The following is a 13,862-nucleotide window of genomic DNA, read 5'->3' on the forward strand; positions in this document are numbered from 1 at the left end:
GCACGAACCCGTGTCCCCTGCATTGGCAGGCGGACTCTCAACCACTGCGCCACCAGGGAAGCCCTATGTGTATATTTTTAAGTTCCTTGGGAGAGTATTGCCTTTATCAATGAGCTGCAGGGGAGCTCCAGCAAGCCCTCCCAGGTTCTTTGCCTTGGTTCCAAGGGCAACATAGAACCAAGACTTGGCTCTGAGCTGGGTGTATGACCAGCATCTTTTTGTAGATGTATTCTACAAGATGTGTGTTTAAAAATACACACCATGGGCTTCCCTGGTGGCGCAGTGTTTAAGAATCTGCTGCCAATGCAGGGGACATGGGTTCGAGCCCTGGCCCAGGAAGATCCCACGTGCCGCAGAGCAAAAAAGCCCGTGCGCCACAACTACTGAGCCTGCAGTCTATAGCCTGTGAGCCACAACTACCAAAGCCCATGTGCCTAGAGCCTGTGCTCCGCAACAAGAGAAGCCACCACATTGAGAAACCCACACACCTCAATGAAGAGTAGCCCCTGCTCACCACAGCTAGAGAAAAGCCCACACGCAGTAACGAAGACCCAACACAGCCAAAAATAAATAAATAAAATAAATAAAAATTAAAAAAAATACACACCATTTTATGCTCCAAACTAAAAGCCATGTCCAGGGAGAACATTAACATAGACAAAGGGAGCTAGTAACATGGTCCAGGCACTGTGCTCAGTGTTTTCCTACATGGTCTCATTTAAACCCACCCACAACGACAATGAGACTTCAAGTATTTGAAAAATTTCCCCAAGCTCTCCTGACCAGTAAGCATAGAAGCAGAATTCTAACCCAAATAGGTTTATTCCCGAAGTCTGGAGTCCTTCCATTATACCAGGCACTCCTCAAATGTAGTTTCCTGTATTATGTTTCTAGTGCAAGAACCTTTGAGCATCTCATCTCCAAAGGAGGCTACTTCCAGAAAGCAGATCGGTTATATGGAAAGACAGCTAAGGAATCTTAGACTGACCGTCCGTGGGACTCCAACTCTATGGCCGAAGAGACTCCCCAATTCCCCTGATCTGTCACAGGACTGTTCTTCACTAGGATTAATTAACCCAATTTCAGCTTTTTTATAATAGTGATAACAATCACATTAGCAATAATTTCTCCTTATCAAGGTAGTGAGTACTTTAAAAGAAAGTATACGAGCTCCTGTCTCAGTCTGGGTTGTCCCAAAAGTAGACCCTGATGGGAATTGGGTACTGACATTTTTTTGAGAGATGGTCTCAGGAAACAAGTGAGGAGGTGCAGCTGTGGGCAGGGAAGAGGAAGCAATCCAATAAAGATGCACTGATGCTCCATTGACTGACACCTTGCCACCCTGGGCAACACTGAGTTGTCCCCACCGTGAATGAGGAAGCCAGGTGTATGTACTCACCACCTTCTGTCAATCGCTGGTAGGGGGCTTTCCCTGTGGGGTTAAATCCCTGACACTTTAGGGCCGGCCTGCACGCAGGCTGAGGACGCTCCCAGGAGGCAGGGAAAGGCGCCAGGAGAGAAGCTGGGAGATGCTGATACCCATGGTGGATGCAGTCAGGGTCCACAGTAGCCTCAGCTGCAGGCAAACCCAGCAGTGACTAAGGAGAAGCGGGAATGGTGTCCACAGCATCTGCTGCCTGCCCCGTCCACACACAGTCGGTTCCGAGAGTGTGGGTGATGCGCTCAGGCTCACACAGCAAGTGTAAGAATTAACCCTGGATTTCGTTCCTTTTTATGGCTGAGTAATATTCCATTGTATATATGTGCCACATCTTTATCCATTCCTCCTATGATCTTATTTGCAAAGCAGAAATACAGAGACAGAGAGAACAAATGTATGGACACCAATAGGGGAGGAATTGGCAGATTGGGTTTGACACATATACACTATTGATACTATGTATAAGATAGGTAAATAATGCGAACCTACTGTATAGTTCTTTTTTATATATATATAAATTTATTTATTCATTTATTTTTGGCTGCATTGGGTCTTCGTTGCTGCGTGCAGGCTTTCTCTATTTGCAGCGAGCGGGGACTGCTCTTCCTTGCAGTGCGTGAGCTTCTCATTGTCGTGGCTACTCTTGTGGAGCACAGGCTCTAGGCACGAGGGCTTCCATAGTTGTGGCACATGGGCTCAGTAGTTGTGGCTCGTGGGCTCTGGAGCACAGGCTCAGTAGTTGTGGCGCATCGGCTTAGTTGCTCCGCGGCATGTGGGATCTTCCCGGACCAGGGCTCGAACCCGTGTCCCCTGCATTGGCAGGTGGATTCTTAACCACTGCACCACCAAGGAAGCCCCTACTGTAGAGTTCTACATTTGAATTTTCTAATAAAATTTTCAGCTACCTAAAAAATAATAATAATAATTCACTCCAGAGCCCCTGCTCTCCCCGCTCCCCGGAGCTGCCTCCAGAGCCCCTGGGAGAGTGTGCCCAGCCCTCACGGTCTCCTCCCCTCTGCCCTCAGGAAAATACCGCCCACTGGCAAGCTGGTGCTGACGCTCACCACCGCCGCCTGCGAGGGGAAGGAGAACTTCGTCCGCTACCTGGAGCACGTGCAAGCTGTCGTCACGGTCAACGCGACCAGGCGAGGGGACCTGAACATCAACATGACGTCCCCCATGGGCACCAAGTCCATCCTGCTGAGCCGGCGGCCACGGGACGACGACGCCAAGGTGGGCTTCGACAAGTGGCCTTTCATGACCACTCACACCTGGGGGGAAGACGCCCGGGGGACCTGGACCCTGGAGCTGGGCTTCGTGGGGAGCGCGCCCCAGAAGGGGGTGCTGAAGGAGTGGACACTGATGCTCCACGGCACGCAGAGCGCCCCGTACATCGACCAGGTGGTGAGGGATTACCAGTCCAAGCTGGCCATGTCCAAGAAGGAGGAGCTGGAGGAAGAGCTGGACGAAGCGGTGGAGAGAAGCCTGAAGAGCATCCTGGGTGAGAACTAACCCCTTGGCGCCCGCTCCCCACCGCCGGCCCGCCGCCCCAGCCGGGCATCTAGCAGTTAACCTACCCCCACACAAGCGATTCCAACTTCTTGCTCCGAAGCTTCGCTCACTGTCAGTGGTTATTTTCATTACCATGGAAGCAACTTTTTTATTCTGTGCCCCAAATACAGTGTTCCCACCAACACCTCTGTCCTCTTTGTGACTCGAAGTTCTTTATTTCTGTCATTCAGATAGGTGATATCTTGCCAACAAACCTGGGACCGCTGTCCCCTCAGTTTCTTTCATAGAAGTGAATGCATTTAAAAAGCCAGGCACGGTGACTCCAAGGATGTTGATTCACGGTCTCAGCTGAGGACCTGTTACTTAAAGGGAGAATCCAAGATTATGACAGAGGTGAGCTCTGAGTCTCTTAAAGCACAGATGCTGTAAATCCTTTGGGGAAAGGTGTTTTGACTTTTAGCAAGAGTTTTCAGGGACGTAAATGGAGGTGGCGTGAATTGAAAGGTGCCCTAATTACCAGATGGGGAAGAGAGAGTCAGAAAGCATGAAGGCTGGAAATCCTGCCACCAGCGCCCACATCGTAGCTAGTCTCACTCGGCCAGCATGATACATGTAAAATCTCAGTAGCCTGGCTGCCCTTTGCCAGCGGCAGCTCTGAGTGATGGTAAACTCTGCTAGAGATGCCCAAATTACCCTGTGTGTGTAACCTTCATCCCAGCCCCAATTTTCTGGGGTTCCCCCCATAGTTACCCAAAAGAAGAAAGGCAAGGCAGGATGGCAACACGTCTGGGAAAGAGTCGCTTAGTGGTTTTTAACACAGGAATGTTCCTTTTCTGCAGTCACTCTGGGGCTTCCTAATCTGATGGAAGTGAGAGGTGAGCTGAGTGTTTTCGAGAGCTTTCTGCTTGGGCTTTGATTTCCAAAGCACATGACTAGAGGGAAACACCTTCCGCAGGTTGTGATTTCTCTGATGAGTTGGGGAAACGGCCTCTGTTCCAGAAGAGGTGTGTGAAGGGCGAAGGGGCAGCCGTCTCACATGGACCCTCCCTTTGTATGGAGCCCCTCTGCTGAAGAGGGGAAAAGCCAGCTCATCCCCCAGTAACCTGAGGCCGGAAGGAAGCAGGAGAAGACCTCTGTACGGAAGCACTCAGTTACCATCTCGGCAGCTAAACTGTCAGGAGGGGCTTTTACATGTAATCCAAAGGTGACACACCCTCTTCCCCAGTCAACCCCCAAAGACTCCATCTCATCAGCAAATAGAAATGCTTTCTGAGCAGCTGTCACTTTGTTTTCCTATTCGAGGACTGGCTCCTCATCACCCATCTCAATGCCCACCCGCTCCCGAGAAACGATGTGTTAGTTTGATTTGATTCCAAAGAACTGATCAACCACTTCTGTTCACACTTCTCTCTTCCCATGGAAGCAGGTAGCTCAGCCTGGAGTTCCTTTCCTTAAAGCCAGCAACACAAGAGCAGGAGGTTCCATCCCCTGAAGGTGGCAACTTGAAGGGAAAAGTCTGGAAAACCCATTTTCTTTCTTTTTCCCCCCATGTTGGCATGAATTTCTGTCTTCTCTAACACCATATGACCTTCTCTATAGAATGCTTTACAATGTAATACTATTTATGATTTTTAAAAGAAATTTATTACATGTTGCAAAGGTCTTTTTAAACCAGTTTAGACTTAAAGAAAAAATAAATGGAAATCATCAAAATTTCATTTCACATTAACAGTCTGAAAATAAACCAAAGGACGTTATGTGTGCATGTGTGTATAAGTGCACACAGAAATATATATACATATGTAGACTATATACACGTGTGTGTCTATGTGTATATAGCTTTATATACATTTGTATAACTGTATATACACACATATACATAAAATGTGTGTATGTGTATTTATTGAAGAAACAGACACCACATTCATCTCTAAAAGAATATTCAAAGGCTATCAAGATGATTCTGGCTGAAGAAAAAGGCTGGTGGAAATTCAGGTGAAATGTTCATCAACTCCCATTACTTCACCTCTGTAACCTTCCTCCTCTCTGTATAAACATTAAGTGTCTTATATAGCAGCACAGATATAAAATAGTTGTCCATATTTTCACAGTTATGGTATAATTTGTGAAATTAGAGAGTAACTTATCAGCTTCTTAATAGAAATGGCAAGTTTTGATATGAGTATACAGTACATAAAAATATATATAGTGCTATTTAAAAATATTTGGTCTCTATTTCATGTTTTACACCAGTATTAACACTAAAATATGTCTACCTAGTGAGGTTTTTATGACATCCTGATTCTAATGCAAGAGATAGTTATTTATAGTCATTTATTTTAAAAATGAAAATAAGTGAATAATAATTAATCAAGTTAACATTGTTATGCCCTGTGACAAAATTTTATAAGTAAATTTAAAAGTACATGATGTAAATTAGGAGATTCAACAATAAAACATTACCTTCCAGAAATTACGTGGGATGTGATATGTATTACATAAAAACACTTCCATCCATTCTGGGAGCAGATAATTAAAAGTTGCCAAAGAGAGATCTAAAAAACTTGCTTTCATAAATATTCATGAAAGATTTTTAATTAGCAAATAAATCATACCCAAATTATGATCTATAGCAGCATTTTTCAAACTCAGGTTACACCCCATTAGTAGTTGTAAAATAAATTTAGGGAGTTAAAATCAGCATTTTGGAATAGAATAAAATAGAAAGGATCATGCATATTAATGATAACTATTGTTTCCTGAGATTTTTTTTTCAGAAATGTGTGTGTGTGTGTGTGTGTGTGTGTGTGTGTGTCTGAGTGTGTGTATTGGCTCACAACATAAAATACATTTCTTACTGGGGTCACAGTCAAAGATCTTTCAGAAACACTACTCTAGAATATACTCACCAGGCTAGACTAAGTTATACTGCAATAATGAACAGCCCCCAGATCTCAGAGGTTTAACACAACAAAGGTTTATTTATGATTTACACAAATTTCACGGAGGATCTGGGTGACTCCCCAAGGCCAGAGATCTCCATTCAGTGACCCAGGGATTCAAGCTGCTTCAACCTTCAACCTTAGGTTTATCATCACAACGCGAGTCTGCGACAGTTGGCAGGCAGGAGAAAAGAACCCATGAAGATTTGTTCACTCTTCTACGTTCACTCTGAAGGAGACACACGTCACTTGACCTACCGTGCACTGGCCAGTACTGGTCAATGACCCTGCCTGAACGGGAAGCAACTGAGGGATTGTAGGACAACTAGTGGAATACTTGGTGAGCACTGGGGTCCCTACCACAGAGAGAACTTGATGCCACTTTAAAATATATTCTTATGTAAAGAAAGTAAACTGAGTGGAAAATATAAGGGAAGAGTAACTGGGGATGTGTTTATAACATAAACTATGTAATGACAGCATACCCCTGCATCAACACCACAGCTTGACCTCAGTGTCTGTTCAGTGTCAAGAGGGTACTTATTTTGCTATAACTTTCCTGATCCAGAACTGTTTTTAGTAGTCACAAAATTAAGCAAGCTTCCAGGTGAAATGGAAAATGGTATTTTACCAACATTGCAAATCCTGTGACTTGTGAAGGAGTTTATTAAAAAGAACTGATCTCGGGCTTCCCTGGGGACGCAGTGGTTGAGAGTCCGCCTGCCGTTGCAGGGGACACGGGTTCGTGCCCTGGTCCAGGAAGATCCCACGTGCCGCAGAGCGGCTGGGCCCGTGAGCCATGGCCGCTGAGCCTGCGCATCTGGAGCCTGTGCTCCGCAACGGGAGAGGTCACAGCAGTGAGAGGCCCGCGTACCACACACACACACAAAAAAGAACTGATCTCTTTCAAAAAAGAAAAAACATATTCTTAGGTACTGATTCACATGGTAGCCTCTCCTCATAGGACGGTACCATGAAGAGTATCACAAACCAGCTCTACCCATGAGACCACATGCAGTTCTAGCAAATCTTGATAGTTATTAATAAAATACAGATATATTATATTTATCATAGTTCATTGTAAAAACAATTTTCAGTTTTATCCTGTGATACACTACTGTAAAATCTTAAGAGAGCCAAAGGCTGAAAACACATACTGAAAGGTGTAAAGTCCAGTCTGATCTTGTGACAGACTGAAGGCTTCTTTTCAATACTTAAGTTCAAAGAATGATTTCCCAAAGATTAAGTTAAAAAACTGATCATTCTTATAGAGTTACTACTATGTGGGTTTTTTTGTTTGTTTGTTTTGTTTTTTTGCCATACGCGGGCCTCTCACTGTTGTGGCCTCTCCCGTTGCGGAGCACAGGCTCTGGACGCGCAGGCTCAGCGGCCATGGCTCACAGGCCTAGCCGCTCCGCGGCATGTGGGATCTTCCCGGACCGGGACACGAACCCGCGTCCCCTGCATCGGCAGGCGGACTCTCAACCACTGCGCCACCAGGGAAGCCCTATGTGTCATTTTTATTGTCACTTACAAATTAATGAGTGGTTTTCATGGGATCAATGCCTTCACTGGTTGGAGTCGAAAACCACACACTACAAAATCTTTTGGAAACGTAGCCAAGCATTTTGTATTTAGAGAGAAAAATGCTGAATGCATTAAGAGAATTGGTGAATGCATAGCCAGAGTCAGTTTTTGGAGGCAGGGTCTAATTTGATAGAAATTTCTAAAAATCAGAATGCCAAGATTAGAGCACTGGTTGTGGGAGAGAATAAGGGGTTTGAAAACCACTGGGAGTTTGAAGTAACATGAGCAGAGGATGTGCCCTGTGCCAGTGAAGGGGGTTGGTTGTAGCTGCCAGGTGGTTCCCTGTCTCCAAAGAAGGAACAAGCTGCGGGGAAAGGGGGGCCGGTACTCAGCACGTGGGAGCTTAGGAAATGGAGGGTGGGGGACAGAAGTCAGGAATAGTATCTGGCGGTGCTCAGCGTAGGGAAACGCAGACGCTGGTATAAAGGGGGATTCCATCCTCTGAAGAGCTGAAGTCTCTTGAGGACACAGACCAGTGCACAGGGAGGCCACCCCCAGACGAGCGCCCTGAAACCCCACCCACCTGCCGGGGGGATTCTAAGCCCACACACAGCCTCCTGATGCCTTCATCAGCTTCCCAAGGACATTGACACCAGGAGAGGGGGCGGCCAGCTCCTGGAGCTCTAGGAAAGGAGGCTCCCTCTTTGCGTTGCAAATTAATAAACTCGTACTTGAGTTGGTCCACTAGTCTCTTGTGCGTTTAATTGTCCCTTTCCTTGGGTTTAAAGAACATTAGTTGAATTTGGTTTTGAGTTTATAAGCCGCCAGGAATCAAAATCTGACCCGAGGCAAATTCTCCAAGCCAGGCTGCCAGCTTCATTTTCCTCTCAGGACTTAGAGGAAACTCACTGTGAACCTGGGGATAGAATGAACTTGACCATGAGAAATGTGCTCGGCCCAGGAGATGCAGACTCTGCGTTGCTAAATTCCTAATATTCAGCCCTGAGCTGTGTGGGGTAGGATGGGGGCAATTAGAAATCTCAGCCCACAGAGTTTCAGATGCCTGAACAGCCAAACGAAGCTGGGAATTCCTTAGTTATAATATGAACTGTCACCAGTTCCTACCATGGAGGCTTCAGGCCACCCCACCCTCACCTTCCCAGCGTGGAGGGGTCCCACATCACAGTGCCCTGAAAGATGTTCACCTGCACCCAAGAGGATGCCGTTGGCCTACTCCAAGCTGGATGGAAGGCAGAGGCTGCAAACTATCTTTTTCTCTTTTGATCCCATGTCTTGGAGCCACTGGCCATAGGTGACAGGGAAGCCACCAGGTAACTCCTGGTCACAAGCACACAGGTGAAAGGGCAGGTGTGACAGGTGAGCTACTGACCAGGGATATAATCTCCTGATAGATAGAATACACATCTCAACTCAAAAACCCCATGTCTCTGAATAAAACATAAGTCAGCGTGGCTTTTTTGTGGCATTTATTTGCTTTTATCCAAGCACGAGAGATGGGAGTCGAGCATTTGCACTAATTGTGGGACTTGAATAATGTTCTTCATCATCAATGTGCTAAATGCTGTGTGAGTTTTGAGGTGACTTCTCTCACCAGCAACATCCCATCTGCAAACCTGGGATACAACCGTTTCAGGATAAACTTGATTATGGTGGTTGCTTGAAGATCCTTTCTCAAAATATAAGTTTCAAGTCAAGGAGAGACCTAAATGGAATTTTCCAACATGAAAAGGGAAGGAGAAAACAAGCAGCGATGCCAGGTAAGACGTGTCCTCTGATATGCAAATTGGATTTTGTATTAGACCTTGTTGGTGCCTGCCCTACAGCAGGGATCGGCAAACTACAGCCCAAGGACCTGATCCAGCCCACTGCCTGTTTTGTAAATACAGTTTTATTGAAAGCAATCATGCCTATTTCCTTTTGTATTGTCTGTGGCTGTTTTCATGCTAATACGATGGAGTTGTGTAGTTATAACAGAGGCTGTACAACCTATAATCCTTTATAGAAAATGTTTGCCAACCTCTGTCCTGTATCTATCTCCTTGGGTGACCCCAGAGGTCACATGTAGACAGTTTCTATACTTGCCAAGGATGCTCTCTCTGCCAGGGATGTTCTCTGGCTGCACAACGAGACCTCGTGTACCACAAGCAGAAGGGCCAGGGAATCAGCGCCCCATGGCCGCCCTCACCTGAGGGAGGGTGGGAGCTGGTCCACAGATACCCCAGCTTCTTCCCCTCCTGTCAGGACAATTTGAAGATGTTCCACCTGGTCTCTTCCCTGTGGGTGCCTGTGCAGGCACCTCTCTTCCCAGTCTCACTCCCTGTCCTTCACCAGTCAGGGGAGGGAAACCCCACTGGTGATGTTAAAACAGAGAGAACTGAATATAAAGCACTAAAACTGAGTATAAAGATGTAATACCTTCTTAATTAGAAAAGCAAAAGAGAACATTAAAGCACCACATGGACCAAGGAGTCTAACACCTGCGTGAAGGTGAAGGCGGCTTGTCGAATGGTGGTGGGGTCCCGGGGAGGGGGCACCACCCACCCAACTCTCCTGCCTGCCCAGAGGTGGAGCGAGAGTGTCCCTGGTAGGCAGGCCCGACCTGGAAGACCCAGACCCCTGAGGAGACTGTAGCGAGGCTGCTTCTGCAAATGTTGGAAAAACTGAGAACTGGCTTCAGCTGCTCTGGGAAGGAACTGCCGCTGCCGGGGTGAGGTAGCACTGCCAGGAGATGAGAACAAACAAGGAGCAGGGCCCTCCTCCCTCCTCCAGCCTTTCTCTCTTCTATCAGGGAGATGCTGGCAGGGCAAGAACGAGGCCGCAGCGGCCAGCCCCAGCACTGGAGTGTAGAAAGGCCGGCTTGGAGCTGAGACTGGTGCTTACCAATGGCACGCTGAGCTCCTGGGATCACCGCTCTGATAAACCACCTGCACCTGAGACCTTGTTTAGGGTCTGCTTTGGGGGCAACCCAACCTAATCCAAACTTCCACAAGTTCCCCCTTGATACCAAACCTCCTTCACTAGCAGTTATCTCTGGGATCTCTGGGGTTGCAAGCAACAGAAACCAACTCTGACTAGTGAAAACAAACAAGCAGCATGTCCGAAGCATGCAGCGTAGCTCTCAGAACTGAAGGGAAGCCTGAAGAGCCGGCACAAACCAGCCTGGAAAAGGGACAGGGATTGCAGCAAGACTGGGGACAGGGATGCACAGCGGGAAGCAGTGGGACCACGTCAGAACTCCTCCATCACGGGGCAGCTCCAGCACATTCAGTCTTGGCTTCGCTAGACTCAGATCTCCTATTCCAACAATGGGTCTGGTTTGGACACTTGCCCACCCACAGGCAGAGGAAGGCAGGATGTCTTGATGGTCCCATCAGGGCTGTAACCTGTGTGGGAGAAGCAGCTCCTCAAGACAAAATCAGGGCTGAGGGCCTCCTGAGCAGTGGGAGAGGTGGCTGGAAAGATGCCCACCAGCCGTCTTAGGTTGGTTCCTCCCAGAAGCTGACTCGGACACGAGGAGTCGAGGTCAAGTCATTTACTTGGAAGGAAGCATCTTTTTGTAGGGAAGCAGGACAGTGGGACACGGAAGGGAGGAGTCCCACTCAGGGCACATAGATGAGTGGGTTTCTCCATGGGCATCTGGGGCTGACACCCACCGGGGACTGTGTACAACATGCCTTGGAGTTATCCCAACAAAGAAGCGCGAGGGCTGGGGTGTTTATGCACCTGGGCCCCCCGGTCTTGGATGAGTGCTGCTCCCGGGAGGCCCTGCACTGCCCTCCTGCCCTGCGTGTGGGCCGAGCTCACTCCTGGGGCCACAGGAGCCCGAGGCAGAGTCACACTTCCTGCCGTGCTTGCCTGGGACGTGGGCCTGAACCAGAGCAGCAAGGGTTGGAGGGTCTGGGGGGTCAGCCCCAGGGTGGCTGATACGACAGCAGTTGCTGGTCACCGACTCAGACGCTTGGAGAATGGGGGTCTGGGGCTCTGGGTCACAGCTTCTTTATGGGGAAGGTGGCTTGGGAGAGTCTCGGTCCTGGGCTTGAGGCTGAGTCGGGGAAGAGGCCAGGACCCCTGATATAGCAGTTAGGAGCAGCACTCGGGGCACCAGGACTTTGGGACCTCGGCACGTGGCAAAGCTCTGGCGTTCTCTTGTCTTTGATGCTACTGGGAGGCCTGCTCTGAGCCCCCGGGTTTACTTTTTATAAAAACTTGCTTGTTTTCAGAGACCTCAGGGAGAGGAAAAGCCAGGAAATGAACCCATTCTGCAGCTCTCCTGGGAAAAACAGAACCTAGAAGGAGAAAGAGAAAGAACCTAGAAAGAGAAAGTGGAGAGGAGTGCCAAGAAAATGAGCAAGTGGGGCTCTGGGGTGGGGGGAGCGGGGGGCAGACAAAGAGGCTGACTAGACGCCAAGGTGTCCACTGCAGGCAGCCCTGCATTTCACACGCAAGCCCGGCTTTCAGGCTGAGGTGAGCCTCCCGGAAATGCTGCTCACCTGGCCCCCGCCTCCCGCCTCAACCTCCCCTCCTTCCATTGTCCCCACCTCTTTCCATCGTCCCCCCCAGTCCCCTTTATTTCCCCTGCTTGAACAGGCCAGTCCATTCCTGCCCCAGGACCTTTGCACTGGCAGTTCTCACTGCCGGGAATGCTCTTCTCTCCAATCTGCACATGATGGGCCCATCTTGTCATCAGATCACACGTCACCTCATCCATGGGGTCTTCGCTTGACCATCCAACTCAAAGGAGACCCCTGGCACTCTAGCACATACCCCTGTAGTATCGTCTCTAGGTGGTTTTCTCCTATTTAGTTATCTGCCTGCTTGTGCAATTCCTTCCTCTCCCACCAGAAAGTCGTGACTTTGAGAGCAGAAGCACGTCCAGTGTTCCCTGCTCTCTCCCCAGAGCCATGCGTGGCACAGAACAGGCCCTCAATCCATTCTTGATCATTGATTGAATAAAATATAAAAATGACCTTTCTTTCCAAAAAGATAACTCCCGCCTTTTTAAATAGGAATATTAACAGAACACATGGTCCAAAAAAATAAAAAGACTTCATGGGGAAAAGAAAAGGTTTGCAGTGGCTGTTATTGAATATAATATACACACTGGTCCAAATTCCTAGCACATTCTGTGCTCCACTAATGGTTTCTATTATTCTCTCTTAAGCTTTTAAATGATATGTCCCTCAAAACTGTGCCATGGAGCCAGTTCTCCACTCATCTTTTGGAAATAACAACAAAGGCGTATTTCTTTCTTGAAATTGAAAACCTCAAATGAATTCAAAGAAAGATCTTTTTAAAGCTCTAAACAGAAAGGAAAGGAGACTCCATTTAGTATTCTTTGTATTATTTCTAACAAAGAAATCATAGGCTGTAATTTATGACACCGTCAATTTTCTCTAATAACGTGTAGTTGTCTCGCCAGGTACTTTTGTTTAGGCAAACGCAATAATCCATTTCAGCACATTTATTCACTGTGCTTAATGTATTTTGGGGCATCTACATGGGGAAGGAGTCATTTCTTAATTGGATAAGTAAAAAAATTATTTTTGGACTGTTAGTAGAAAAAAAAGAGATATCTTACAGGCAACATAAAAATTTTTGTAAAGATTCTGGCTTCAAGTAATTCCTATTTCCTAGCATGTGACACTGTAAGTACCTGAGTGCATGTGTGTGCACAGGAGAACATGCACAAATGTGTAGTATGGTATATTATATTACGGTAATTGAGATCATTAATAAACTTGAAGACTCTCCCCTTACCAGCATGCCACACTGCCTGGCACACAGAATATGTTTAATAAATGTTGGACCAGTTAATTAACTGCTAAACGAGGAACTACGTGATGACATTTGATTTTGCTTTCTGAAACCTGACCCAGGATTGCAATCTCTGAGTGACAAATTCTAAGTGACTCAGACAAAAGGACATTCAGCACATACTCTGTGGCAGGTGGCAATGGTCCCCCACTTACATCCCGTGACCCTTACCATTTCCATGTATTTCCATGCCTGACGTCCAAACGCCTGCACCTGTACTTCTCGGCCGAGGGCTTTCCTGGTCCCCAAAGTCAACGCCCTGGGAGCAGTGCTCCCTTCTGACTGACCGGCGTTGGTGGGTCAATACACCAGCTCCCTCACCCTTGGGCGGGGTAACTCGGAGGCGCATGTTCTACCCCATCTCCCAGAGCCCCCAGGGGTGGTGGCCAAGCGCCAGCCGCCCACAGGACTGACCCATCTGGTAGCCCATCTCCTTGCTGTCCCTGCCGCCATCTCCCTGCCCTCCTGGCACCTCCTGAGACCACACCCCCCAGAAACTATATCAAATCCTTGCTGCGAGATCAGCTTCTGGGGGAACCCAAACCAAGACAGACACCTTTAATTGTGTTACTTCTAACAAAACACTCCTCATGTGATCAAATGTT

General features: G+C 47.7%; 1 protein-coding gene across 2 annotated transcripts in view; it reads left to right on the plus strand.

Moving 5' to 3' along the window:
- PCSK2 (proprotein convertase subtilisin/kexin type 2) overlaps positions 1 to 2,953 on the plus strand; it is a gene marked incomplete at both ends in the record, with an annotated part of 223,952 nt that extends 220,999 nt beyond the window's left edge. For both annotated transcript variants that reach the window (XM_082645679.1, XM_082645680.1), the window contains one exon: positions 2,467 to 2,953. In XM_082645679.1, coding sequence (XP_082501805.1) covers positions 2,467 to 2,953 — 487 coding nt within the window. The remainder of the gene's footprint in view (positions 1 to 2,466) is intronic.
- Positions 2,954 to 13,862: the final 10,909 nt, after the last annotated feature.

Source organism: Mesoplodon mirus, assembly GCF_964341445.2.
Source record: "Mesoplodon mirus genome assembly, chromosome: 15".
Classification (NCBI taxonomy): domain Eukaryota; kingdom Metazoa; phylum Chordata; class Mammalia; order Artiodactyla; family Ziphiidae; genus Mesoplodon; species Mesoplodon mirus.